Source organism: Podarcis gaigeae (assembly GCF_964106915.1).
Source record: "Podarcis gaigeae genome assembly, chromosome: 3".
NCBI classification, from domain to species: Eukaryota; Metazoa; Chordata; class Lepidosauria; order Squamata; family Lacertidae; genus Podarcis; species Podarcis gaigeae.
Genome location: NC_139680.1, coordinates 68,624,588 through 68,650,378, shown reverse-complemented (window position 1 = coordinate 68,650,378; position 25,791 = coordinate 68,624,588). Strand labels below are relative to the sequence as shown.

General features: G+C 41.7%; 1 protein-coding gene and 1 long non-coding RNA gene across 4 annotated transcripts in view; one reads left to right on the top strand and one right to left on the bottom strand.

Moving 5' to 3' along the window:
* Nucleotides 1-259: 259 nt before the first annotated feature.
* The window catches only part of SYNJ2 (synaptojanin 2), a 55,086-nt gene continuing 29,554 nt past the window's right edge, over nucleotides 260-25,791 (bottom strand). Inside the window, exons 8-28 of one of the 3 annotated variants that reach the window (XR_014562478.1) lie at nucleotides 25,611-25,783; nucleotides 25,278-25,359; nucleotides 24,838-24,987; nucleotides 24,587-24,752; nucleotides 23,602-23,793; nucleotides 22,396-22,477; nucleotides 21,569-21,709; nucleotides 20,009-20,201; nucleotides 18,720-18,878; nucleotides 17,989-18,145; nucleotides 17,456-17,573; nucleotides 12,580-12,798; nucleotides 10,642-10,720; nucleotides 9,286-9,454; nucleotides 8,587-8,766; nucleotides 7,427-7,561; nucleotides 5,549-5,661; nucleotides 4,525-4,633; nucleotides 4,000-4,202; nucleotides 1,665-2,640; nucleotides 260-1,259 (exon numbers count right to left, since the gene is read on the bottom strand). Coding sequence is in view for 2 of the 3 variants with exons in the window: in XM_083732155.1 (XP_083588281.1) it covers nucleotides 1,852-2,640; nucleotides 4,000-4,202; nucleotides 4,525-4,633; nucleotides 5,549-5,661; nucleotides 7,427-7,561; nucleotides 8,587-8,766; nucleotides 9,286-9,454; nucleotides 10,642-10,720; nucleotides 12,580-12,798; nucleotides 17,456-17,573; nucleotides 17,989-18,145; nucleotides 18,720-18,878; nucleotides 20,009-20,201; nucleotides 21,569-21,709; nucleotides 22,396-22,477; nucleotides 23,602-23,793; nucleotides 24,587-24,752; nucleotides 24,838-24,987; nucleotides 25,278-25,359; nucleotides 25,611-25,783 (3,609 nt within the window). In the remaining variant the exon portion in view is untranslated. Of the gene's footprint in view, nucleotides 2,641-3,999; nucleotides 4,203-4,524; nucleotides 4,634-5,548; nucleotides 5,662-7,426; nucleotides 7,562-8,586; nucleotides 8,767-9,285; nucleotides 9,455-10,641; nucleotides 10,721-12,579; nucleotides 12,799-17,455; nucleotides 17,574-17,988; nucleotides 18,146-18,719; nucleotides 18,879-20,008; nucleotides 20,202-21,568; nucleotides 21,710-22,395; nucleotides 22,478-23,601; nucleotides 23,794-24,586; nucleotides 24,753-24,837; nucleotides 24,988-25,277; nucleotides 25,360-25,610; nucleotides 25,784-25,791 lie in introns of all 3 variants that reach the window. The other 2 variants (XM_083732155.1, XM_083732154.1) reach the window with 2 other exon arrangements.
* The window catches only part of LOC310841673, a 129,106-nt gene continuing 113,997 nt past the window's right edge, over nucleotides 10,683-25,791 (top strand). The window contains exon 1 of the long non-coding RNA XR_014562678.1: nucleotides 10,683-10,747. This is a non-coding gene — a long non-coding RNA (uncharacterized lncRNA). The remainder of the gene's footprint in view (nucleotides 10,748-25,791) is intronic.

Below are 25,791 nucleotides of genomic sequence, written 5' to 3'. Positions count from 1 at the left end.
CCACTGCTCAGTTTTGTAATGTACAGTTGAGTTTTGTTTTTAATCTTATCTTTTCCCTAGCTTCTTGGAAACATTATTAAATGTTGTATTTTTATTCAGCAGTATAAACATTGATTAAATAATCAATGTTTAGTCATTATTGTGTATCTGATTCCCTCTTCCTTTTATCTTTCTGGGCTCTAATTCATTGAATCATCAAATGAAACATCTGGCCTTTCAGTTTTGAGGACAATATAATACAAAAACGAAATAAGCCAAGTTCAGTTTCATAAAAAAGAAATTTAATGATATTATTTACAGCCTCGATACAAAAAAGGATAGTCAAATACTTTATAGTTCCCCCCTCTTCTGATCTTTACTATTTCAAAACAAATTAAAATCATGAAGTATGCCACTCCATCAAAAGTGATTCCATCCTGTCACTAATAAATTACCAGTCTTAAACAATCACCTGATTCTATAACTCTGTTGCACATGTTCCCATATTATTTAACAATTATCGATAAAATTATCCTCTGCCTTTTATGCTCACACTACATTATCTGTCTGTTCTCTACAATAGTTTCCTTGAGGCTGTATTATGCCAAGGTAACTTTCACTCTCAGGACTGTAGCTCCAAAGGGTGAGAGCTGGGGGAACCTTGAGTACAATTGATATTTCTACATATGCACATTTAGACTCGTCTTACCCTTGTCCAGCCTTCACCAACCTGGTGCTCTCCAGAGGTTTTGGACACCAGCTCCTGCCAGCTGGAGCTGATGGAAGTTGTAATCTAAAACATCTAGAGGGCTTCAGGCTGGGGGAGACTGCCCTAGGCAATATATAGCCTTCCTGATCACTGTGAGCCAAAGAGGACATGGGTCCTGTCAACAGGGTGATACACTAGGACAGGAATGGGGAGCCTGTGACCCTCCAGTTGTTGGACTACAATTCTCACTACTGGTGCTCAAGCACAAGGTCCCCACCCCTGTACTATGAGAGGCACGTGTGATTGGCTTCCCAGCCTCTACCCAAGCCAGATATGAGACTGCAGCCACATTGCTCAGAGTTATACATTCTAGTGCTTTCATATAACCATAGCTTTAGTTTTCTCTGAGATACCATTTTCTATTTATTAGCTGCTTTATCGCTTGGGACTCCTACATGGCAGTCCTTGGTACTACCAGCAGCACTACAGCTACAGCAGCCTTGGTTGACCATCTCCACATTATTCTGTTGTCATTAGGCACAATCTGCAGGTAATTTCCTCCCTTTCAGGCCTTGGTGGAAAAAAACAACAGAGCGCTTACTGGCTTGAGCTCATTTGGTTTAAGCTTCCCAGACTCTGCAGATGTTAACAAGCATGAAAGGGAAGATGCAGAGGCAAACATACTGTGAGATCTTCAGCATGTTTATCCGGAATTATGTCCTACCCAGTTCACTAGGTCCTCTCCTAGGAAGTGTGTTCAGCTTTTCAAAGCAACTACCGCTGTGTTCCCAAACAGACACAAAATGCCTCTTTAGACATAATGCAGAAACCTCCATGCTATCCTTTTCACAGCAAGCGAGTACTATGGGACAGGCAGCCTTGGTATGAAGTACAGAAAGCAAGCAAAGTGCAAATGAGAAGCAATTGTACCAAAAGGCATTATAGCATGCACATGGAAGAGAAAGTTGCCACTTACCATACAAATTAAATCAGAATTCATTAGAGGCGGCGTGGAGTGTGAAGTACCATAATGACTCATTTAACTCAGTCCTTCCTGTACCAAAGGCTCCGAGAATAAAGCAAATTGTTTCAGCAAAAATCATGTCCTGTTATGATTTGTTTGTTTGTTGTATAAAAAGCAAAAGGGGGGGGACGATCCACGCTCATAGTTTTAAACTGGTGTTGGGGTCCACACAGGCATTTTGGTTCGGCTTGGCTGCAACCAGTACACTAGGACTTTCAGAGATGGTGCCGCTGTTGCCCTCTTCACCAAATGTAACCCAGTGGCTGAAATCACTTGCACTGGGGAGTTTCACATCTTTTGGAGCGTGTGTTGGGCTGATCGGCAGCGGTTGACGGATTGACTGATAAGCAATGAAGTCAGTCTCCAGGTCTAAAAGACTGGTGCTCCCTCTAAGAAAGTCGTCGTCTGAAAGCTGCTGGTGTTGCTGCTGGAGGCACATGGGCGGAAGAACCTGCAGGCCGCTAATTAACTCTGAAGTCATGAACCTTGAAGAGTCGTCTATTGGGCTGGTCATGGCTCCTGTTGCTGCAGGTAGAAAGGGCTCACTTGGAGAAAGTGAGATGGAATCAGACTGAGTGTGAGACGGATTGTTGGAATTAAATGTTAACCCCTTGAGAAACAGGCTGTCACTGCTCTGGAGTACTTGCAGATGAAAATCGGGAGGGGCAGATTTCTTTCTCCTCGGTGGAACTCTTGGAGCATGGGTAGAATTCTGAGAAGGAAGACAAGAGCTCTCCTCTAGAAGACGCGAAGCAGCCGGGTACCTTTCGCTGCTCCTTCTCCTCTCAAGGATTTTGCCTGGGGGGACTGTTCTTGGCTTAGGAACAGGGGCTGCTCTGGTAGGACTTGTAGCAATGGCTCTAGCCTCAAGGCAAGACTCTGGCAGCGCAAAGGAGAAGTGCTCAAACTGCTCTTCTGGAGAAGGAGGCTAAGAAAAGGATGTCATAATATCAATCGGTTGCTATTCAACCAGCCCCATAGTGATTAAAAAGAGAGACAATTACACATACCCACCCCCAAAGCAAGGCTGATGTATTCTTGACAGAGGTAAGATGGCCTTCTCTAATTCTGTACATGCAGCATTCTAAAATCTTAATATATCCATTTAAAAATGTGCTTAAAAGCTTCAACATTCCAGAGAAAGAATTACGTCCTTTCCATGGCTCTCATTCCTCCTGCTAATTATGAACTCTGTCTCAGAGTGCTAACAAGCTTTGAAGCCAAAATATGGCCATCAAGGAAGAGGAGGTGCCTACATGCTCAGGTGAACTCTCAAGTTTGCAGATGTACAAAAATCTTTTTTTAAAAAAAAATCTGAAGGGGAAATCCTTCACCCCCTTAAAAACAGACCAGTGAGGACTGTGCATGCTTAGTATCTAGCTGGAAAAGATAAATGGGCTGTGGTGGAGGGACAGAACTCAGCTCAGTTGGCTGTGGAATAGCTGAACACAAGGAGTTAGAAGCTGACGAGCAACATTGACTCTAATTTACTTAATTTATTTTAATAATGTGTAGCCCACCCTTCATCCAAAAATGGCATTCAAGCTGTTTAAAATACTGCTTTTTTGCCCCTCCCCTGCTGCTGTGGTGGTGCGGAAGTGCAAAGGAGAGGGGGCAAGAGCAGAGGCGGAGCTAGCTGCTCCAGCACCTGGGGGCAGGGTGAGCGTCCCAGCGGGGGTGGGGTGGCGATGTCACCCCCCCTCAGGGATGACACCCAGGGCGAACTGCACCCCCTTTCCTCCACCAGTGGGCAAGAGAGAGGCCAGCTGAAAGAAGGCCAGAGAGCAAAAGGAGTAAGCAGGAGAGTGGAAAGTAGACAGGGCCATCTATTTGTCTCTGTTGGCATTTACTTATTCTCCCTTTTTCTCCTTTTCCAAGAGAAATGGATATATAAATACAAAATGGGCAGAGTGTCTCAGTGTCTGTCTAGGTGATTTCCTGGTTCACACAGAAAAGCTGTTTTTCATGTCCCCAGAACAGAAGTGAGAACTTCCCATAAAAAAACAATGGAGAAATCCAAGGTCATAATGTAGCTGGGATTGAGCAAGAGTGTGTCCTGGCTATTCATCTCACTCCCTATGTAACCCAAAGATAGCAGTCTTCTTTCTCCTTGATGGTACTCTGGGGGCACAGTTTTGGAGATGAAGGGACTTTTGAAGGCCACATACCTATTAACCCGGCCCAATGACAAGTTCAATTGCAAACTTCTACCAACTGCATGTGCAACCCCCAAATTTGCCCTCTGAATATTGACTGAACCCTATAGAGGCATCTAATGGAGACTTACACATCCTGGCTTCCCTCCCATCCTCTGCATGGGTGCTGGTTTCTTAGCAGAGGGAACTTTTGGTGCTGGACGCTGAGGTATGAGCACTGGGGGTGGTTGCGGGCTGTGAAGTTGTGCAGACTTTGCAACACCAGGGAAGCTTTCAGATTTAGTGACAGTTTGGGTCCTTCCTGAAATGGGTGCCAAGGCATCCTCCGGAGTTACTGAAATACAGAATTGTAGAAATCTACTTATCCTACATGCCAGGTAAATTCAAAAGTTTTATTTGCCCAAATAGTCTTATTCGCATCAACAGATTAGTTTGAAAATGGAGCAGTATGTTCAAGTTGAAACAAAAATACAAGCAGTATTTTAATCCAAACTGACAGCTCCTCAGGTTTCACTACAGGAAATGAGAACAGCAGTGATTAACATTTTAAGATGGCGCCCAAAAGAGATGTTTCTTAGGCATGCTTATGTAGCTCTGAAAAGATAACATAGAAACAGATGTTATCAATGTTCTTAACTGAAATTTGTTCATGTTACCTCCTTTTGCTTGCATCAGGCATCTAATCGCTTCCTCTGCTTCCTGAGGGGTGGTGGTTTTGATCTGCTTGACATTATATGGCTTGCTAATTCCAGTCCGTGATTTTGGCTTACAAAAATTTTAAGGAAAACAAATAAGACGGAGTGAGCCCAGAAGAAAATCATGCATATGCCACTTTCTAAAGCAGAGAATAAACTGGGAAGTAGCCTTAACATTTTCAGAGTGGTTAGTTTTTGTCTACCAGCCGTGAATTAATGTCAATAAATCCCTCTCACAAGAAGGAATACTTTTATATGCTTCATCCCACTCTCCCATTCCACTATGCCCTTCCAATAGCTCCTGTTTAAGGAGCTGCCACCACTTGGTGTGCTGATTAGGCCTTGGGCAGGTATGGGGAACCTGGTGCCCTCCAAAAGTTGTTGAGTTCCAGATCTCATCAGCCTCAACCAGCCTGGCCAATGGCCAGGGATGATGGGAGTTGTAGTCCGACAGTATCTGATAGGCCACAGGTTCCCCATCCCTGATCTAGGGGCTTCACTGCTGGGGCACCCTAACCCCAGAACTGTAATATTTCTAGGAAAGGTCCTATACAAACATGTTGTTTCTTTACTTTAGCAAATTGGCCAACGATGTACTTGGCTGTCATATATTGGCAAGGTCATGCTGTGTGAGGTGCTCCTGAAATGACTCTTTCTAGATGCATGCACCCATGCATGAGTGTTTGTTCTGGCTGCCCCTTTAACGTCTTCATCCCACAGATAATGGTTGCTATGCAACTTCAGCATCTCATAGATGACATTGGAGATTTCAAGCACCATGCACAAAAATAAATAATTACACATCTGATGTGTCTGTTGACTTCTTAATATGTTGAAATTGTTTGTGATGTTTAAAAAAATATGTTGTATATACTGCCTTGGATGGATTTCTATCCAGAAAGGCAGGATATGCGTAATTGTAAATACACTGTTTTCTATTTCGCCCTCCACCAAATGACTCAAACAATTGTGCTGAACTACTCACTGGTTGCTGAGGTGCCCCTGGAAGAAGCTTTGCAGTCTGCAGGATGGAACACAGAGAGTGGCCTCCTGAAGAGATGAACCCATCTGATGTGGATTTTTTAACAGATACTCCAGCTGGAGGAGAGACACATGCATTGATTTCTGACATTTTGCACGTGCGTGTGTTAAAAAAAACAAAAAACAGTTCAGCCATTGATTTAAACAATTCTGGTCCTTGGGGCAGAATTCTGCCCTAAGCTAATAAATCATTTTGTGTGGAATCTAGCATTGTATAAGCAGACTTCGCCATCTTTTCTTCCCCGAGCACACCCTCAAAACCTTTTCCAGGATGCAGGGGGAGGAAGACAGTGATGGAAGTCCCACTGCAGAAGCCCCTTCTGCTCATGCAGAGCACTGGATACAGCCCTTGTTTGCTCCAGTGGTTAATGCTCCAAGATAGGCTGGGCTGCATCTGTACTTGGGGTTCTTGCATAGAGTGGCATATGCAGATTCCCCCACAGCAGCTGGTACTGCTGCTAAGTCACCAGATTGCTCTGCTCCTGCTGCTAACCCTGCTCCTCTCAGCTTAACCTGTGGAGTGACAGCTGTGGAAGAAGCACACAGATGCATCTTTCACGTGTGAAATGGTGTCCTGCGGTTTTGCTCAACAATCTCTCTCCCTACTGTGCTTGCATTAGTAGACACAGTTCAGCTGTGTGCATTAAGTAAAAAACCTGCACCTTTGTAGTCATGAATGAAGAAACTTGTGGCACCTTAAAGGTTAATAAATGTATTAAGCCATCATAATTTAGTTATCCATTAAGTTGCCACAATTCCACTGCCCTGTGGAACGCCTTCCCATCAGATGACAAAGAGAGAAAACAGTTACAAGCAGTGCTATTTTTCTAGAAAAAAAGGTGCTGGAAGACATCTGAAGCCCTGTATTTTTAATATTTGATGTTTCACTGTGTTTTTATATTTATGAAGTTGCCCAGAGTGGCTGGGGCAACCCAGTCAGATGAGTTGGGTATTAGTAATATATGATGTTGCAGCAACAGCTCTGAAACCGTGACCCCTTTGAAAACTGTTACAATTGTCTTTTCCTTTTAACTGAGTTTCACCCACTTGGACAGTACATATTACAAAGCATTTGGTAGGATCTTTCCATTCAAAAGCCACCCTTTTCTATCAGAGCTTAGGGAGTTAAAAGAAAGAAAGAATGGCATGCAAAGGCAGAACGTGATATCAAATATCAGACAGTTAACACCCATGCACATTTAGTCAAACATTCTACAGAGTTTCATAGGTCATGCTCCCAATTGAGTGTGATTGCTGCTTTTGTCAGACTAAAACTGCAAGGATTTATACAGCCAATGACTCAATCTTATGTAAACTGGGCCAAGTTTGCTACTGGGCCAGGTTGAAAGTTCTTATGCTAATTCACAAACCTGTAAACAACCTGGGCCCAAAGTACCTCAAGGACCATCTGAATGCTTATGCTCTTCCTTGATCATGGAAATCATCTGATGGTGGTTCCCCAATGCCCTGAGGTTCAGCTGGCATTTACCAGGGACTGAGCCTTTCATGTGGCTGGTCCCACCCTATGGAATTCCCTGACAGGAATTATCCCTGCCTACATTTCCTGAAAACTCTGTTATCCAGATAGGCCTTTGAAACATGCATTTCTTTTTCCCAGCCAGTTTTCATTTATGTTTTGGGTCTTATTGTAATTTTGTATGTTGTCTTCTGCCTTGCAGTATTTTTTAATGAAATGCCCGCAGGCAATAAATCTCACGGGCTTCAGCACACTCCTTCCAGCGTTCTGGCTATGATGTGGCTTTGAGGAGCCAGCAATCCAAACACTGTTTTCAGCACACAGAGAGAAAATGGAGCCCCCCACCTGGAGGAGGAGGTCGCTGTGGTGGCTGAGGCTGCCGAGGCCTGCCTGGGACAGAAAGAGACCTGCTCGGGGAACGATGGAGAAACTCCCCACCTCCGTCCAGCTCTTGTTTCGGTTCGATCAGGTCAGCATCATCTAGGGATCGTGTCAAAATCATTAAAAAATAGAAAACAGACCAATGCAAGGAAAAAAGCCATGATATCAAAAAACAGATGTTTACCCCTCAAGGAAGGTAAGCTGAGAAATGAACCAGGAGAAACTTCCCAAGTGTTCAGTGACTCAACATTCAACCACCCTCTTCTGTCAAGCGGCAATGTATCAAGCTTCATCAACTGCTTGAGTTGCAGGGAAGTCTGGCTAGCAAATGAAGTGGTGTTCTCTCTTAAGCACTGGGCAGAGGTTTCTGAAATTTATTTGCTTTCAGTGGCATGGAGTTTGGGTCACATGGTTTGCTCTCAAGGGACAGCGAGACAGAGCTTTCTAAAAAGGACCAGATGTATACTCAGTGCATATCTAAAAGGCACACAACATACATATGGTGTACAAATGCCCTTGCAGGTCCCACACCATGTGCAATGGAGGCTGGGATAATGTGATGAAAAGCAGAGGCAAACCGATCAGGTGACTCCAGCTTGCGGTCATGGGAAGCCTAATACCAAACAAGGAATTCAATATAGATTGAGATCAAGTGACAAAAGGCAACTGAATATACCTTTCTATATGAAGGACATATTGAAAGAAATAATCCCATACTTATATTTTGCATGGAAGTATGTGTCATGTGTTATATAAATTTAGCTCCTTCATTTTATTATTGGTTTGTTTTATACTAATAACAAAAACATTGCTTTTTTTCTGTGTGCTGCATTATATAGCCATGGATGAAAAATACTTTGTTCAACCAGTTTCAGTTCAAAGCTTGTAAAAAGTCAATAAACAAAATGCATGCGCACACATACACACACACTTGATTGGGCATGACTCAGATAATGAGACTTGTCAAGGAACCATTTTTTCTCTGGGAACAATGACAATTTTAACTTGGTCAGCAAGCCATACCCACAGTGTAACTTGTTCATGGAAGCCAGTTTCAAAAGCCCAATCACTGTGCTTTGAATGCACCAGTTGCCTAGTCAGCTACTATCCTATAAAGATGTTACCTTTATACAGATGCAGCTTTCTTCCAGCATGGTGAGGTTTGTTTGCATGTACCGTGGATGCCACCATCAAACATTCAGGCCCATCCAGCAAATCGTCCACTGCTAATGCCACTTCTGTTGTTAGAGGTAAATGTGGCGGTATGTCATCCAAATCATCGTCATCATCATCAAGGATATCACCTAAATCAGAAGATACAGCAATGGAAATATTGGTGGGAAACTGGACTATCTGTTCTTGGTTCTTACTCTAGTTGCAATTTTTATAAAAAGGAAGCAGGAATGTTTAAAAGTGAGGTGTAGTGTCATTTTCCTATAGAAAGGATCAGAGGACTGTGAGAGGAACCTTTGCACATCGATCAGGGCTTCTGAATCCCTCTCCTGAATGTAACCCCATCACATTGCTTAACAAAGCTCTTCCAAAACACTTTCCAATGCAACAAGAGAAGCAGCAGAAGCAACAACAACAAGAAGAAGAAATAGGGAAATCCCTCTGCTAAATGCCCATTTCTTTTTCTGTAGCTGTCTCTGGCAGCAAGTCTCACTATAGGAAGTATAGTGAAGAGGAAGGTTAGCAAATAAGTGTTGCAGGACTGAATCACTGCTCACTTTCCTGATTCCAAAAATACCAATCAAGAGCACACAGAGAGACTGGAGAGAAACTGAGGGCTCACACATCTAGCTACAGTCCATGCCACTAACCTTCTGATTCATAATCTAAGCTTGTAAAATCAAAATTTTCCTCCAGTAGACAGGAGTTTGCTGTGGGTGACATCGGGGCGATGCTGTCTCGTTTCCTAGTGATTTCCTCCTGAAGACCCTTCAGCCAGTCCTGGGTTTTAGGCCAGATCTTCACTGTCTTGCCTTTAATCTGCATTACAAAAAGAAAAAAGGAAATTGGTTAATCAAATCACTACGCACAAACGAGACCCAACCTTCAAAAGAATATAAACTGAAAGCCTAGTTCACAGATTGAAGACAAAAGCTGTCAGCTAAATATTCTGAAGAGTAGGTGGAGCTCTTGAGTGGCTACTTTTGATAGCTGACATGTAGAGGGAAGGTACTATCACATTTTCCTCACTCTTTTGTAATACTCTCTAAGGTTTTGTTTTGTCTTGGTGGTGGCTGAAGTGTGTTCAAGGGCCATTTGCACTGTGACGCTGATGGGGGACTAGCCCTGGTTACATAAACAGTACGTTGCCTACTCTCTAGAAGCTATGGAATAATTATGCAATTCTTCAGTGCCTTATCAAACTGCTTACTTGCCTAGTCTAATCTGAACTCTGAAAATACTGCTACTCCACTCTTAATGCCCTTTTCCCAGCCACTGATGATTATGGTAAAACCAAGAGGGCCAAGATGATTCATCTGTAAAGTAGTACTGCATGCCTCTCCCTCTAAAGAAAGTTGATCATTTATATATGCCCTGCATTACCGACTAATTACACAGCACATAATAGTATTTATGTTAATGCTAGGTAGGGGGATTTAATTTGTGTGAGTGTTTCCTGGAGAAATTTGACCTGCTTTTCAAAGTCCAAGTGTGCATAGTATTCACTTGATCCACCCATATTCACATCACTGACATCCTTAAAACTGAGGATCCTTGAAGTTCAGCCTACAAAATGTCACTCTCATACAAAACATAAAGACAATGAGTCCTGTGGAAAAGACTAATGGATTTATTGTGGCAATGGCATGAGCATCTAGTGAAGTGGGCAAATGCATGCCGTAATGAATGTATTTAGTCTTTAAGGGATGACAGGAGTCTTCCTTGTCTGAGTAGTCACATCCACCAGCTTATAGCTTTCAGAGATTCTCTCTGGAGCTTGTATTAGTAGCTGACTTTTTTTAATAAAAAAAAAAAAAAACCAGTCAGCCTGAAACTACAAGCTGGTGTTCAGGGAAATGTCAGTTCCATATTAAAGATGTGGTCCAGTGAGGACTGTAAAAATGCCTGGCATTCAAAGAAATCAAAGAGAATAGTGAATGTCAGCTCTCTCTCCAATAGCCATTTAGGTACCTAAAATAGTGCAGGGAATTTTTTATTTTCCTTACCTTGGCACCATCTACATCAAGAACTTGAAGAGCAGATCTGCTTTCTGCAAATGTTACAAGCATCTGGCCTCCATTGATCCTGACAAGAATAGAAAGAAAGAAAGAGGTGGTCAATCAACCGTGCACATGCCTATTACTTCCTGCACTTAGTCTTGTGAATAATATAATTGCCTCCAATGTTTTTAGGGCAGATGGTACTAAATTTCTCATCATGCTCATTCAGAGTGAATGATTCTGTATCTGTGCCTAACTGAAAAGCTGGTGTAAAGAGAGAATGTCTGATATGTTGTTTCAATCACATCTTATGTTCTCACTCTGTGCTTAAAATTAGAGCAGATTTAAGCTGAAATGGGGAAGAGGGGAAGCATGAATGGCTTAGGTGACTTCTTTTAATATTTCTTAGGTAATATCCAGATTGGCTCTGGCTGTTGCTCCCCAGCAACTGGTACATTGCCTCTGAATCTGAATCTCCTTTGTTTTGAGATGTGTACATTATATGTGCATATAGCTTTCATGACTTGAAACTTTTCATTTTCTTGATCCTGTATCCTTAAATCTGCCACAAGTGTTGCTGGGTATCTAGGAGAGCTTATTGAAAGGGGGCTCAGCACTTTTTGGAATGGAGTTGTACTGCCATATACTAAAGGACCACATAACGTTGATCATAGAAAACATGTATTATTTCTCCTTTGGCACACTTCAGTGATTGCTATGATGATACACTCACAGTTGGGGTGACTGAAGGGTGGTAAAAGGATGAGTTTTTTCAAAGCTTCAGCACAAGGCAATAGGAATTCTATTCCATGCTGATGATCATGATAAATAACTAGGTTGTGGGATAAATTCTGGGACAAGTAATTTATACACAAGGATGGTGGTGCCTTTTGACTATGTGCCAAAGGTATGCAAATTTGTTAAATAATGTGAAGATCCAATACAGAGATGAGGCTGCATTATTTGCACGCATACACAATGCTCAGTGTATGTGAGGAGAAACAATAACACATTATATCAGAGTATAAAAGCTTTTTGTTTCAGGCAGCCAAGAACACAGTGTTCTGACCCACCTGTGTTTGAATTAGGGTTAAGTCCATTCAGCATACATAATTCAGAAATATACCCAGAACGCAAGAGAAGTGTGTGCATTTTTAAGCTGACGCTTTAGTTTGCCCTAAGGTACTACTTCAGGGTGGGACGCAGGTGGCGCTGTGGGTTAAAGCCTCAGCGCCTAGGACTTGCTGATTGAAAGGTCGGCGGTTCGAATCCCTGCGGCGGGGTGCGCTCCCGCTGCTCGGTCCCAGCGCCTGCCAACCTAGCAGTTCGAAAGCACCTCCGGGTGCAAGTAGATAAATAGGGACCGCTTACCAGCGGGAAGGTAAACGGCGTTTCCGTGTGCAGCTCTGGCTCGCCAGATGCAGCTTTGTCACGCTGGCCACGTGACCCGGAAGTGTCTCCGGACAGCGCTGGCCCCTGGCCTCTTAAGTGAGATGGGCGCACAACCCCAGAGTCTGTCAAGACTGGCCCGTACGGGCAGGGGTACCTTTACCTTTACCTTTACTACTTCAGGGTAAGCTGTCAAGCTTGTCTGACCAATTCTCTAGAGGAGACCACTAGCTCTCAGGAGCCATTTCATCAGATAAACATACAGGAAAGCTGACCTGCCATTTCCTAAGCACAGTGGCTCAACTTTTTGGTCTACTTCACTTTGACCTTCCGTTGTTATGGCTGTGATTGTTGATATTAACTAAAAACAATGCTCAATAAAATGTATTACTTGGAAAAAGGATTGTGGCACTGAAATATCCTCTAATAATTATTATTTGTTGTGACATGGACAAACTTCCACACTTCACAGAAACTCATTTCAGTCACAGGAGCAAGAAGTTAGAATCCAAGCCACTGGGGTGTAGATTCTTTTTATGAGAATAATATTTGTACCTTACAAGTACAACAATGCCGTAAGTCTCAAAGATTTGCATTAGTTCGGTACGCAAGTCCTCTGGAAATTCATCTCTCTCTTCAGGTGATGGTGTCTGCAGAGTCACCACTACGGTGGCATCCAGAGGACCCTGGAAGGATGACACTTCCTGGAAAACTTTCTCCCGAGCCGCCACATCAACTTCTTGGACTTCTACTTCCACAATAGCTAAAACAGGCCTAATCAGAGAAATAAGAAGAAAGAGATGGGTGAGGGAAACCAATAATTCCAGCGAAAATAAAGAAGTAAGAAGATGGAGGGAAATGTTGACTTGTTATTAAAAATTGTTGGCACAATCAAAGCAATTGGAAATCAGGCCTGTTTAACACACATAGTTTCATTGCTTGGTTTCCCAATATATCTGATGGGGCAACTTATGCAACACTTTATTTTATTTTAAAAAATAACTTATCTGTAAGATCCAGGCCTAAGTCGAAGGAGGTGCTGAGAGAAGTGAAATTTTTCCAAGCACAATATTTGAAACTGATAAATCAAGAGGTGGAATGGAAAATTAAACAAATGAAACAAAGATCCTTTGAATCAGCAAATAAGTGTGGGAAACTGCTAGCATGGCAGTTGAAAAAGAGACAAAAACTTAATACTGTTACAAATCTAGAGATTGAAGGGAGAATGGTTCAGAAACCCGAGGAAATTAGAAAGTGCTTCCAGAGATATTTCAAAGAACTTTATTCACAAGGGCCACAGAAAGATTCGGAGGTGGACCAATTTCTTAAAACCAACGGATTACAGAAAATACCTCAGGAAATGAGAACAACCCTGAATAGTAATATCACACAGCAAGAAATTGAAAGCGCCATTCAGAACCTCCAATTAGGCAAATCTCCAGGCCCCGACGGACTTACCTCCAAATACTATAAGGTTTTGAAGGACTATTTGATACAACCTTTGTTGGAGGTTTGTAACCAGATTATGGAGGGGAGGAAGGCACCGGAAACGTGGAAAGAAGCCTTCATCACATTGATACCCAAACTAGAAACTGAAAAGACTCAGCTGAAGAACTACCGCCCCATCTCACTCCTAAATGTGGATTACAAAATTTTTGCAGACATTTTGGCAAGTAGGTTTAAAAAAGTGCTTAATGAAGTGATCCATAAAGACCAGGCTGGCTTTCTCCCTGGTAGGCATTTGTTTGGCAACACAAGAAACATTATCGACATTTTGGAACTTTTACAAACAAAGCTAAACACTAGAGCGGTGTTAATTTTTATTGATGCGGAGAAAGCCTTTGACAATATTTCCTGGATGTTTATGAAGAAAAACTTGGAACGGATGGGAGTGGGGCGGGGGTTTGAAAATGGAATAGAAGCAATATATTCAGAACAAAAAGCGAAATTGATAGTAAACAATGTGGTGACAGAGGAGTTTAAAATTGAAAAAGGGACACGGCAGGGGTGCCCCCTATCTCCCTATTGTTTATTTCAGTTCTGGAGGTGCTATTGAACATGATTAGAAAGGACCGGTTGGTACAGGGAATTGAGGTCGGAGTGAAACAATATAAATTGAAAGCATTTGCAGATGACCTGGTATTAACATTGCAGGAGCCTGTCTCTAGTACTAAAAGAGTGTTAGAATTAATTTCGGACTTTGGTCGGGTGGCGGGATTTAAGCTGAACAAGCAAAAAACTAAGGTTATAGCAAAAAATTTGACAAGTACAGAAACAGATGAGTTTGTGAAAGAAACAGAATTAAATGTGGTTAAAAAAGTAAAATACCTAGGGGTGTATTTGACCTCCAAAAATTTGAATCTGTTCAAGGACAACTACGAGAAATGTTGGTTAGAAATCAAAAGAGATTTGGAAACATGGTCAAGACTGAAACTTTCCTTGTTGGGCCGAATAGCAGCTATAAAGATGAATGTATTGCCAAAAATGCTATTTTTGTTTCAGACCCTACAGGTCGTGGACAAGGTGGAATGCTTTGGAAAGTGGCAGAGGGATATTTCTAAGTTTGTTTGGCAGGGCAAAAAGCCCCGAATAAAGTTTAAGATACTAACTGATGCGAAAGAAAGAGGGGGATTTGCCCTGCCAGACTTGAGGTTATATTACGAAGCTGCAGCCTTCTGCTGGTTGAAAGATTGGATTTTACTGGAAAACACTGATGTCCTAGATCTGGAAGGGTTTGACAATGCCTTTGGGTGGCATGCATATTTGTGGTATGACAAGGTTAAAGTGCACAAATTGTTCAAAAACCACATTGTCAGGAGAGCAATTTTAATGGTCTGGACAAAATATAAAGACTTATTGGAGAGTAAGACTCCGAGGTGGCTCTCACCGGTGGAGGCCAAGGCACGTAAGAGACCTAATATGGAAGCCAATTGGCCTAAATATGGGGAAATTATTGAAAAGATTGGAGACAATTGGAGGTTGCAGAGCTTGGAAAAACTAAAAAACAAGGTGCGAGATTGGTTGCATTATGCACAAATTCAAGAGGTCTTTAAAGTAGATAAGAAGGTTGGATTCCAGGTGGAAAAATCGAAACTAGAGACAGAATTGTTAGAACCAAAAAGTAAACTACTTTCGAGAATGTACAACCTGCTGCTTAAATGGAATACTCAGGATGAGACAGTCAAATCCGCCATGATAAAGTGGGCGCAGGATTTGGGGCATAACATTATGTTTGAAGACTGGGAAAGGTTATGGAACACCGGAATGAAATTTACGGCATGTAGTGCCTTGAAGGAAAACATTATGAAAATGATATACCGGTGGTACATGACCCCAGTCAAGCTTGCTAAGATATATCACCTGTCTGATAATAAATGCTGGAAATGTAAAGAGGCGGAAGGGACATTCTTTCACCTCTGGTGGACCTGCCCGAAAGTGAAGGCCTTCTGGGAAATGATTCATAATGAACTAAAAAAGGTACTGAGATTTACCTTACCTAAGAAACCAGAGGCCTTCCTTCTGGGCATGGTGGACCGGAGAGTGTTTAAGAAGGACAGAACCTTTTTTATGTATGCTACTACAGCAGCAAGGATTCTGATTGCAAAATATTGGAAGACACAAGATTTACCCACGCTGGAGGAATGGCACACGCAGTTGATGGACTATATGGAACTGGCCGAAATGACTGGCAGAATCCGAGACTTGGGAGAAGAAACATTCGAGGAGGATTGGAGAAAATTTAAAGACTATTTGGAAAAACATTATAAGTTGTATGAATGTTAAAAAACGCACCTTTTAGGAAATCCTAGCTTCAGTAATGTTAAATTAAAGAAATGGAAATTAAGGTACAAGGAGTCAGAGATAGAATAATGAAACAACTTTATTGTGTTAAAATGAAAATGTACATGATTTGGGTTATAATACATTTGAAATTGGGTAACATGATAAAAAGGAAGATACAATAAGTATTGAAATAAGTTAACAAATTGCAGACGTTATGTATCACAGAGAATGCAGGGTTGGGAGGACGTGGGGAAGTCCAATAGATTTGGAAAAAAGAGTAAGAAAAATTTGTAACCTTTCTTTTTTACTTTTATAATACGTTCTCTATTCTTTTTTCTGTATTTTATAAAACTAATAAAAAATATTATAAAAAATAAAAATAAAAAATAACTTATCTGTCCACACAATCATATAAGAATCTGTACAAAGAGTTGGTCAACTGGGGAAAAGCCTATAGCCATAGGAGACTGATGGATGAAAGGCCTTGTTCTTCACAGTAGCAGACCAACTCTAAAAAGACAAGACAAAATTCCCTCCTCTGTTGTTGTCAAGTACGCATCCAGATACCACCGTTACTGACAGCAACCTCCTAATGGCAGGGTAGCCAGAGAGAGGATGTGTCTGCAAATGACATGTAGTCTCAGCCTACAGGTGCTGTCTAACAGGCAAGATTTCTGTCTTCTGATATTTTTGTTACATTTTAGGGAAATGCAGATACTAAAAGTAGTGGGAAAATAAAAAACACAGCAAAGGTTATTTATGCTTTAATTATTTTACGAAGGAAACAAATCAAGTGTAGAATCAAAGCTTGAAACAAAACATTAGCCTCTTTCTCCCCCCCCCCCTACATTTTTTCATAAAATAAAGTAAGCTTCACATGTTTTTATCCTTAAGATTTGCCATCACAGACTATCTCCTTTCCCCTCTGGGCACCCAGTGAGCACAACTGACTTTCCATGATGCAGCAAAATGGCGGCACAAGATTACAGCAGGTGTGGAGTCAGGGAACCAATTACAACCATTGGCTGGGTCACACAGGGATAGGTGGAGGGGTAAAATTGCATATGGGGTTGCCCATGTTGTTTGAAATGCTTTAATTTTGCACCAATCATTAATTGATCCAGAATTATGCATTCATATGACAATTTCAATTTCAACGTGACTGGCTTCACGTGACCAATGCTACCTGCTTTTCGGTGTTCTGATGACCACATTTTTTTTTTTTTATGAGAAAAGGCTCTAGGATCACACTGATAGCATAGGGTGCCACAAAGGGCTAACTAGGATTCCTCAGAAACTGTCAATGCTGCACACCTAATTGGCCAAAGGATTTTGTGAGCATGAACCAAGCACACACTCCTTTATAGTGAATTAGGTCAATCTCACCAACTATTGTCTGCTCTGCCTGGCAATGGCTCTCCACAGTCCTGGATAATTTCCTCATAATCTTTTTTAAAATCTGTGATATTTTGAATTAGAGATGCTAGAGGCTAAACCTGGGACCTTATGCATGCTTTGCATGCCGCTTTCCATATGAGCTACAGAAGCATCTTTTACTATGCAACAGTACAGAAAAGCACGACAATCACAGAAACAACAGCATCTCTGCCATTTCAGAAGGGTTATGCTTCTGTTGATGTTACGGTACCTGTGATCGCTTGCCTGGAGTTCAGCTCTTCCATAATACATCAAGGCACCAGGAGACCAAATGGGTCTGATTTTGGTTTCTGGACTGAGATCAGTGTCAAAAAGATTGATCTCTCCAGCTTTGTAAAAGAAAACAGAATTCAGTTTCAGAGTTTAAAATCATTAGAGCAAACGTTCAATAAAATGTTGGGACTTCAATCACTTTTTATGGTGGCTTATAACTTATGTGGCACCCAACTGTCAGGACGCAAATTATTATTATATATATTATTTTAACACATGAGTACTGCAGTGGTATGGGCAACAAAACGCAATGCATTGATGGTAAATAATAATTCATTTATGTCCATACAGGGTGACTCAAATGGTAAGTATGGCAATTTTGAGTTCTCTGCCCCACAGAGGTGTCCGTTGACACAAGAGGATCTAACTTTGGTACCCGTCTATAATTAAGCTATTACAATACATATCTTCATTTCGTGATCCAAAACGAAGTCTATCAGACTTTTAAAAAACTGAAAAGATCCTACCCACCCGTTTTATGAATAGGAAGTTTCTTCCTCCACCAAAGTACTCTGTCAGTCCAGGCTGGAGTTCTGCATTTGTCACTTGTATCATAAGCCTCTGAGCCAACATCATACTTATATGTTGGACCAAAATTAATAGTTCCTTCATGAAAATCCTTAAAGATCTATAAAACAAATCACAGGTCATCTCAATCGTGGCTTATTATGGTGCCATCCATACAGTATTTTTTCTCTTGGTATAAAACTGATCTCCACCATGTAGCTCTAAGCACAGATAGCAGCCTGATTACAGTCATACCTCGGGATGAATATGCTTCAGCTTAAATATTTTTGGCTTGCGCTCCGCGGCGACCCAGAAGTAGCGGAGTGCGTTACTTCTGGGTATCGCTGCTCGCGCATGCGCAGATGCTCAAAATGATGTCACTCGCATGCACGGAAGCGGCGAAACGCGACCTGCGCACGCACAGTCGCGTCTTACATTCGCTTCACAAGTTTTAAGAATATCATTGTTTATTAAATGAATAATCACCCTGCCTTCCACTGCAAAACAGAAGGTGGCCTCAATAGTGTCCCTAAGTAGTCCCTCATCCAGACCCAAAGCTGCTTAGATTCAGCTAGGTTGCTGCAAAATGTGCATTCAGATCAGGCTTTGGGCATCTGCTTCAAATAACTAAAGAGCTTTCGGGTGAGTATCTCTTTTACAGTAAATGCTCTTTCAAACAGCACCAGTCCCCTTACTTTTCCACTGGATTTCTGCTGCTGCAGTTGATCAAACTCCAGGAGTGTCTTCCAATCTTGTCGTTTGAGAAAATAAAATACTTCTTCATAGGTCAAGTCAATGCGGTAGTTAAAATCACCACACCAGAACACATAGTCATGGGAAAACATGCTTCTTCCCTGTTTGTGTGTGAGAGAAAAAATTGTATTTTCAAGCACAGATTAAACAACAGGATTTTAATCTTCCTTATTTCTGAGTGCTGTTTTAGAATTTTCTTCAGAGTATGGCCCATTAATAAATACCGGGCACTACGGTTCTTGATACAACTTTGATCTTTAGTTTCAGTACAGGCCACTATCTTATACTGAAACAAAACTGATCCTATATTCTGGCACAATCACAGTTAACTAAGATAGCTCAAGCGCATATGCCAATCTGTTTTGATGACGCATGCTTTTAACTTGAAAAATGTGCTTCTACCAACAGAAATGGCCCACACAGAGATATGAGGTGCAATGCTAGCTTCCTGGCAGGGGTGTCCCTGACATTTACCTGGAGGGAAATGGAGCGGTGGAGGCATTGGTTCAGTACAAGTGCATCGGTGGAGCCAATCCAGTGCTCCTGCCAGTGAACCTGCCCCACCATGCCAACCTCCCTGCCATTTCACCCCTCCCACTCCTGGTAAGTGGCAGCAATACTGTTGCCAGGAAACTAGTGTTGTTGGTTCCACCTCCCCAAGTGAGCCACTTCCTGTCCACCAAAGCACAATCTTCATATTAAATGAAGGTGAATTTGCCCCTTAAAACTATAGTCTCACACTACTATAAATATAAATTGAAACCAACTGTAATAAAGATTTACTACAATTCTCAACCATCAAGCTTTTGTTTAGAGTCCACTGTTTCAGCTAAATTTAAATGTTTCTTATAAAACCAAACATAACAAAAACTCAAAACATACCCAACAAAAATATATGCGTTCCACATCAAATTGTGTCTGCAGCTATAGTACCACTAGAGGGCACTGTTAATATGGATATATTTTGAATACAGATGTACAAGCTACTTCTAAGCATGGTTTGCCCAAATTCAGGCTATCTTTTTAAGGCTTCAGAATCAGCAGCTACAGAAATCCACACACACACACGAAGATAAATGTCTGTGCTACATTCCCTGAATTAAGATTGGGGAGAAGGGAGAACAGGTGGAACTTTACACCCACCCGCCCCTGAATATATTCATTTTGCTCTGATAGTTTTCATGGGTGAGAATTCAGCACAACTCTAAATAAAACATTTCAAGAACCTCACCATTGGAAAGCTCAGCTTCTGTGTGATCTCTTTATAGTCCTCATTCCGCTCTTTCACCTGAGACTGACCAGCTGTCAAGTGGCTGCATAGAAAGCATAAGCTGGTGCTATGAAACTGAAAACGGATGGCAACTGCTCCTTTATTGCCAGCTTTCCCTCCCATTCCAGTCTTCACTGTGTCCACTGCTACATCCCTGGGCAGGAGAGAACAGCCAAAGACAAAAGGAAGCGTTTGCTAAGGAAGTGTAAAGGAAATACATAGAACAATAAGCACAGTATACTGTCACTAGGTTGGCTGGATGGCTGTCTGTCTTGGATGCTTTAGTTGAGATTCCTGCATTGCAGGGGGTTGGACTGGATGACCCTTGGGGTCCCTTCCAACGCTACAATTCAATGGCTCCATGACTAGCAAAGAAGGATCCTGTGCTAGCCCTGCCAAAATGAATGAACATGGAAGGTCTGATGCATCTACATGGGCCTTACAAAAGAGAAACTGCCACTACACTGACTTTATCCAGCTCATGTATTTGTTATCTTGACGTGATGTCACAGAACTACACTCCAGGTCTCTCCATCTAACACTTGTGACTGTCCTGTGGCCACACCCTCAACGCCCCTGCTTCTGACCCTCCTTGAGTGTTTTTGTCTGGCTGAACTGTGTTTTGAACATTGATAATGCCCCTTGCTTGTGTGTATGAAGGACGGAGCAGGGTGTTTGTGAGTGTGTATATCTGTGTGCATAGCAACTAGCCTAGCATACAAAGGTAGACTTTACATTGATTGCCCTGCCCACTTTCGCCTCTGGCAGCACACTCACCAGTCGGATGTGGCCACTGGGAGATTTCCCAGAATAAAATGCAGCCAACTCCCCTCACCCCAATAAATTTTGACCCATTTTTCACCCATTCAAAACTCTAAATCACATTTGGCATAACAGCACTTCTGAACCTGGTGTTTTTTTTTTTTTTTTTAAAAAGTTTATTAAGGCTCAGATGGAACAACTGCCTTGAAAGAAATATATAGAATTAAAGAGAAACATTATATATTTTTTAATTTTGCTCACACTCCTTTGTTCATTCTGCCATCTATCTAGCCAGCCATATTCAAGATGCATGCCATTAAGCTTGCCCTAACATATAGTTTCCTTAATGGAGGGCATGTCCAATTTGAAGACATATCAATAAAGATTCCAAGACTCACTGGTTGTACTCTGTGAATTATTCAAGCAGAATCCAATTCAAAGGGAGCAATTCATCAATCACAATTCCTGCCCATATTCTTTGAAAAAGAATGGAGTTTGCTGCAAGAATTATAGTTGGTAACAGGATCCCAACAGCAGAATCCTTAATTCAGTGGGTCTTACTTATGGTTAGGATTTCAGGCTCAATCACTGATTATGAAAGTTTCTTTTTTTAAAAAAACAACAACGTGTGTAATGCAAAAGCAGCATGAGCAAGAGTGAGTAAATTCCCACTTAATAATTATTTCCCTTCACTTTCACCAAATTTGCAGTGAAAGAAGACTTCTACTTGCTCCCAGTTCCCCACTGCAGGGGATATACCTGATGAAGGGGACATGGAAAGGTCGTACAAAGATGAAGAGGCAAACACCAACAAGCTGTGCTGATGTCAACAGAATGTATCGATGTGTCCTGGAAAGGGCTTTCTGAAGCTGTTCCCCCCACATCTTCTTATTAGTTGTGCTGCAACAGGTAAACACAAGCATTAATTGCAGCAGCAATTAATTGGATAGGGCATGAAATATTCTTCACTGGATAGAACACAGAGTTAATTCCAGAGCTTATAAATGGCACCTTATTCATAACTCAGGGCTGCATCAGCACTTTATCTAACTATCATGTTCATACAGGATACACTGGTCTTACTCTGCTCCAGAGCCCCTCTGTGTCTCCACCACTTCAGGCAGATAAGACAATAATAGAGCAGTTTCTAACAGAGAGTCAGAGAAATCATCATTTTTCATTTCATTCTCTTTCTGCCATGTTTGAAAGGCTGCAAAATCATAGTTATTTATTGCAATGAATAAAGCCCATCTGAGTGTGGTTCACGTATGAATGAACATAACATGATTATTCAGCACTTGATGATGTTCCATTGAATGAATGAATGCAGTTTCCATTTAAATTTATTGTGCTTGAATTGATATCAGGCGATATGAAAGATTTATTTGTGGTGATTCATCTTTGAAGGCTTATGCATGCATGACAATCATCACTTGATGCCAGAGTCAACAGGTGATAAGCATGCAGATGTGAACCAGCTATTAGCATTTTGTGAATTATGCACGCACCACTACACAGAGTATAAGCAACTATGTCAATCTATGATATGGAGTATAATACAGTTAAATAGCTCAGTTTAAGCATACCTAGCATTCACAATATTCCCAGCATTTAATTCTACCATCTCTTCAAATCCCACGGCAAATATGTCGGCCGGACAATGGTCATCTATGGTAACAGGAGGGGGCGGGGAAGAACACATACAAAAGTGAGTTGATGCTTTGTGAGTATGTTTCCTTTCCTAATGTAAAAACAAAATAAACCATGGTTATTAACCATGGTTAAGTGATTTCAATGGTTAGCTGGTCAAGCTGAGAGAGTATGTGAGAGACACTAGTGCATTATGCTTGCTTTCTGTAGGCACAGATGCGCATACCCAGCTTTTAGTAAAAATGCCCACTCACCCACAATGCAAGCAAGTATGATTCTAGAACAGAACAGGGTTCTTCATCAATGGGTTTCCATGTGTCACTGGACTGCATCTTCCATAAACCCCAGCTAGCTTAGTCACTGATTAGGGATGATGGGAGTTATAGTCCAATAGCCTGTCGCCCAAGGTTGCAGAAGACTGCCATAGAGAAAGGCAACAGAACTCACAAAGCCCAGTATTATTTCCCATGTGGAGCTTTGGCTTTTTCTGTGGTGGAATGCTTCCCTCTATTATTATACTGTATATGATAATCCTAATATTGACTTAGATTTTCAAATATTGTTCACGCATGTTCATCACAGAATCCCCCTTTCAGACTTTTCTACCAATCAGGGGGTGAAATTCTGTGTTGTGCTCTTCCAAACAATCCATCTACACAAACATTGTAGCTTACCAGGCGGAAAGATTCCTCCCCCTCCACTCTTCTAGGGGTTCTCCTGACCCCCAAAACCAATTTTGGGAATAGGGGAAGACCCATTGCACAAATGGAAGTCTTTGTACAGGGTTTCCAGGGCTGATTAGATGAATCCCACCTAAGGAGTGCCTTAAATGTGAACCAAATTCCAGCTTTTCAGATAGGATGGAAGTATCTTTGACCACCGAGGGTAAAACTTAAAAGTCCCTCACTTTGAGTGGAAATATACAAATGCTGCATTTTCAGACTTCTCTATTAACCACATTATCTTGGACTATTTATGAACAAAACTAGGTTTCTAGGTGGTGTGCAAGTACCCTAACAATTTTAATGCCCCACAAACTGAGTTAGAACAAATACAAACACAGGTACATATGTATGCTTATATGCAGGAATACGATATGTGTGTATGTAAGCACAAATACGCTTGTCACTGCATGACAATACCTTGAAATTCTGAAACACCAGAAAGCTTCGGGGAATCCAGTAACCAATCTGTTAACTCGCTGGTACCAAGGATATTGCTCTTAAACTGTTTGCCTCCATTTACATTCCAAGTCCCCATAGCAACACGAATTCTCTTGAAGTTTGTGAATTCAAACTGATGCTCTGACATGGCTTTCAAAATGCTAGGGGTCACTGATGGAAAGAAGGGGGGGGAGAAAGGGAGTAGGATTTCTGCCATGAAATAAAACGGACCATATGAATAATCAGAATACCAACATCTCTCCTGATAATTGCTTTTGTTGGCATGCCTTAAATCACTAGGGATAAACATTTCAGGCTATGCCACAAGCCACAAGTGATGCTCTTCCTCACAGTTCATAAGCAGGAACATGAACAGTTCAGGAGCAACTGGGCAGCTTATGAGGAAACGTTAAGCAGGCATTAGTGCTCATCTGCTGTTGGGCATTTTGCAGACTGACAGCGCAATCCTATGCATGTTCACTCATACAGAATTGCAACCCGAGAATCCAAACCAACCTATATCTATTTTTGTTCTCATGCACATCGTTGTATTATTTTAAAAAGTTTTAAAAGACATAACTAATAGGAGTATGAAACTACTGAAATGTATATAAATGATAACTATAAATAATTTAAATTTAAAAAGAGGGTGAAGACATGAGTATGGGTCTTTTAATTGGCTGCCCCTAATTGGTGGAATGCCCTCCCCTGGCACCACCACTAGCTGTTTTTAGGCACCAGGCGAAACATTCTTATTCATCTAGGCCTTTGAATTTTTATTTCAGTGGGGTTGGGTGGAGTTGGATCTGTCTTATCTGTCTTTCTGTCATGGGGCAGAGTTGGAACTGTCTGCCTGTCTACCTGTCTTTTACATATACTATTTTCATTGACTTTTGTCTGAGCTGCAGCTGCTAATTCCTTTACACACCAATACCCAAAATAGTCAGAGCTAATTCTTACTTACTCAGCAATGCCGTGTGGTCCATGAGCATCCTCTCTTTTTCCGCTTGCTCTTCACTGTAGAAATCACCCATAAGCAGCAAGTCAATGGCTTCCTGTTTCACACCATCAAAAAAGTTTGACTGGATTGTCCGTGACACTGAGCGCGCCCCGTCCTTGAACTTCCCAACCTATATAACAAAAGGATTAATAGCATTCATTTAACTCACAGCGACAGCTTCCAAGAATATGACGATTATCACTTCTCTCCTCTACCTTAGCTTTTCCATCCAAGGCACGGCTGCCTGTAAAAATCCTACTTAGGTTGTGTCCATTGAGGGCCCACATTGCTTTGTAAGACTCCAGGAAACGTTCAACTATAGGCTTGGAGTTTAATCCCAGGCTCTCTAGCTGAGTGAACAGAACCTGGATGAGAAAAAAGAGGAATAAGCCCGAGAGAAACAGATAAGATCACTGCCCTCATCAAAAACTTGCTGCTGGTTGTTACATTAAGGATTTGTTCAGGATATTGATCTCAAAGCGTAAGAAAGAGCCCTGCTGGATCTGACCAAAGAGTCAAGCATCCTGTTCTCACTTTGGCCAACCAGATACGTATGAGAAAGACACAATCTTTCACCTTTTCACAAGATCGACATAATGCAGGCATGAAAAAGAGGGGGAAAGCATTCTTGTATAATGTCTGGTGGATCACTCACCTCAAGTGCTATGAAGGACTGAACGGTGTTAGTTCGAGCCAGACAATCCAGGCAGTTGGTTCGCAAGGTACCCATCTGTTGACTTCAAAAATCAAGTCAAAGAATGAAATGATTTAGCATTCCCACAAATCCCAACAAACAACTACTTTCTAAACACCTGCTGAAAAGGGAAGAAGCAGATACATAAATATGTAGAGAGTTGGGTTGTTTACTGTTAGCTTCCTTTGCCCCAATCCAATGAGGATGCAACCTTCCATATGCAGAGTCAATGCACATCTGGAAGCTCGAAAAGGAAAGCACAAGCAATTGGTATCAAAGGGTTAAGACACTCACCGGAAACCTGCATGCTCACCCTTGGTGAAGATGCCTAATTCTTCCCAATGCAACTTCAGCTGAGGCCCCAGCAAATTCTCAAGCTTCTCCATTTTCCCACCTTTTCCAAACTGGTGGTAATCAAAATTAATCATGGGTGTATCTCCTGCATGGGATGATGCCCAGAGCAACTTCTAATTGC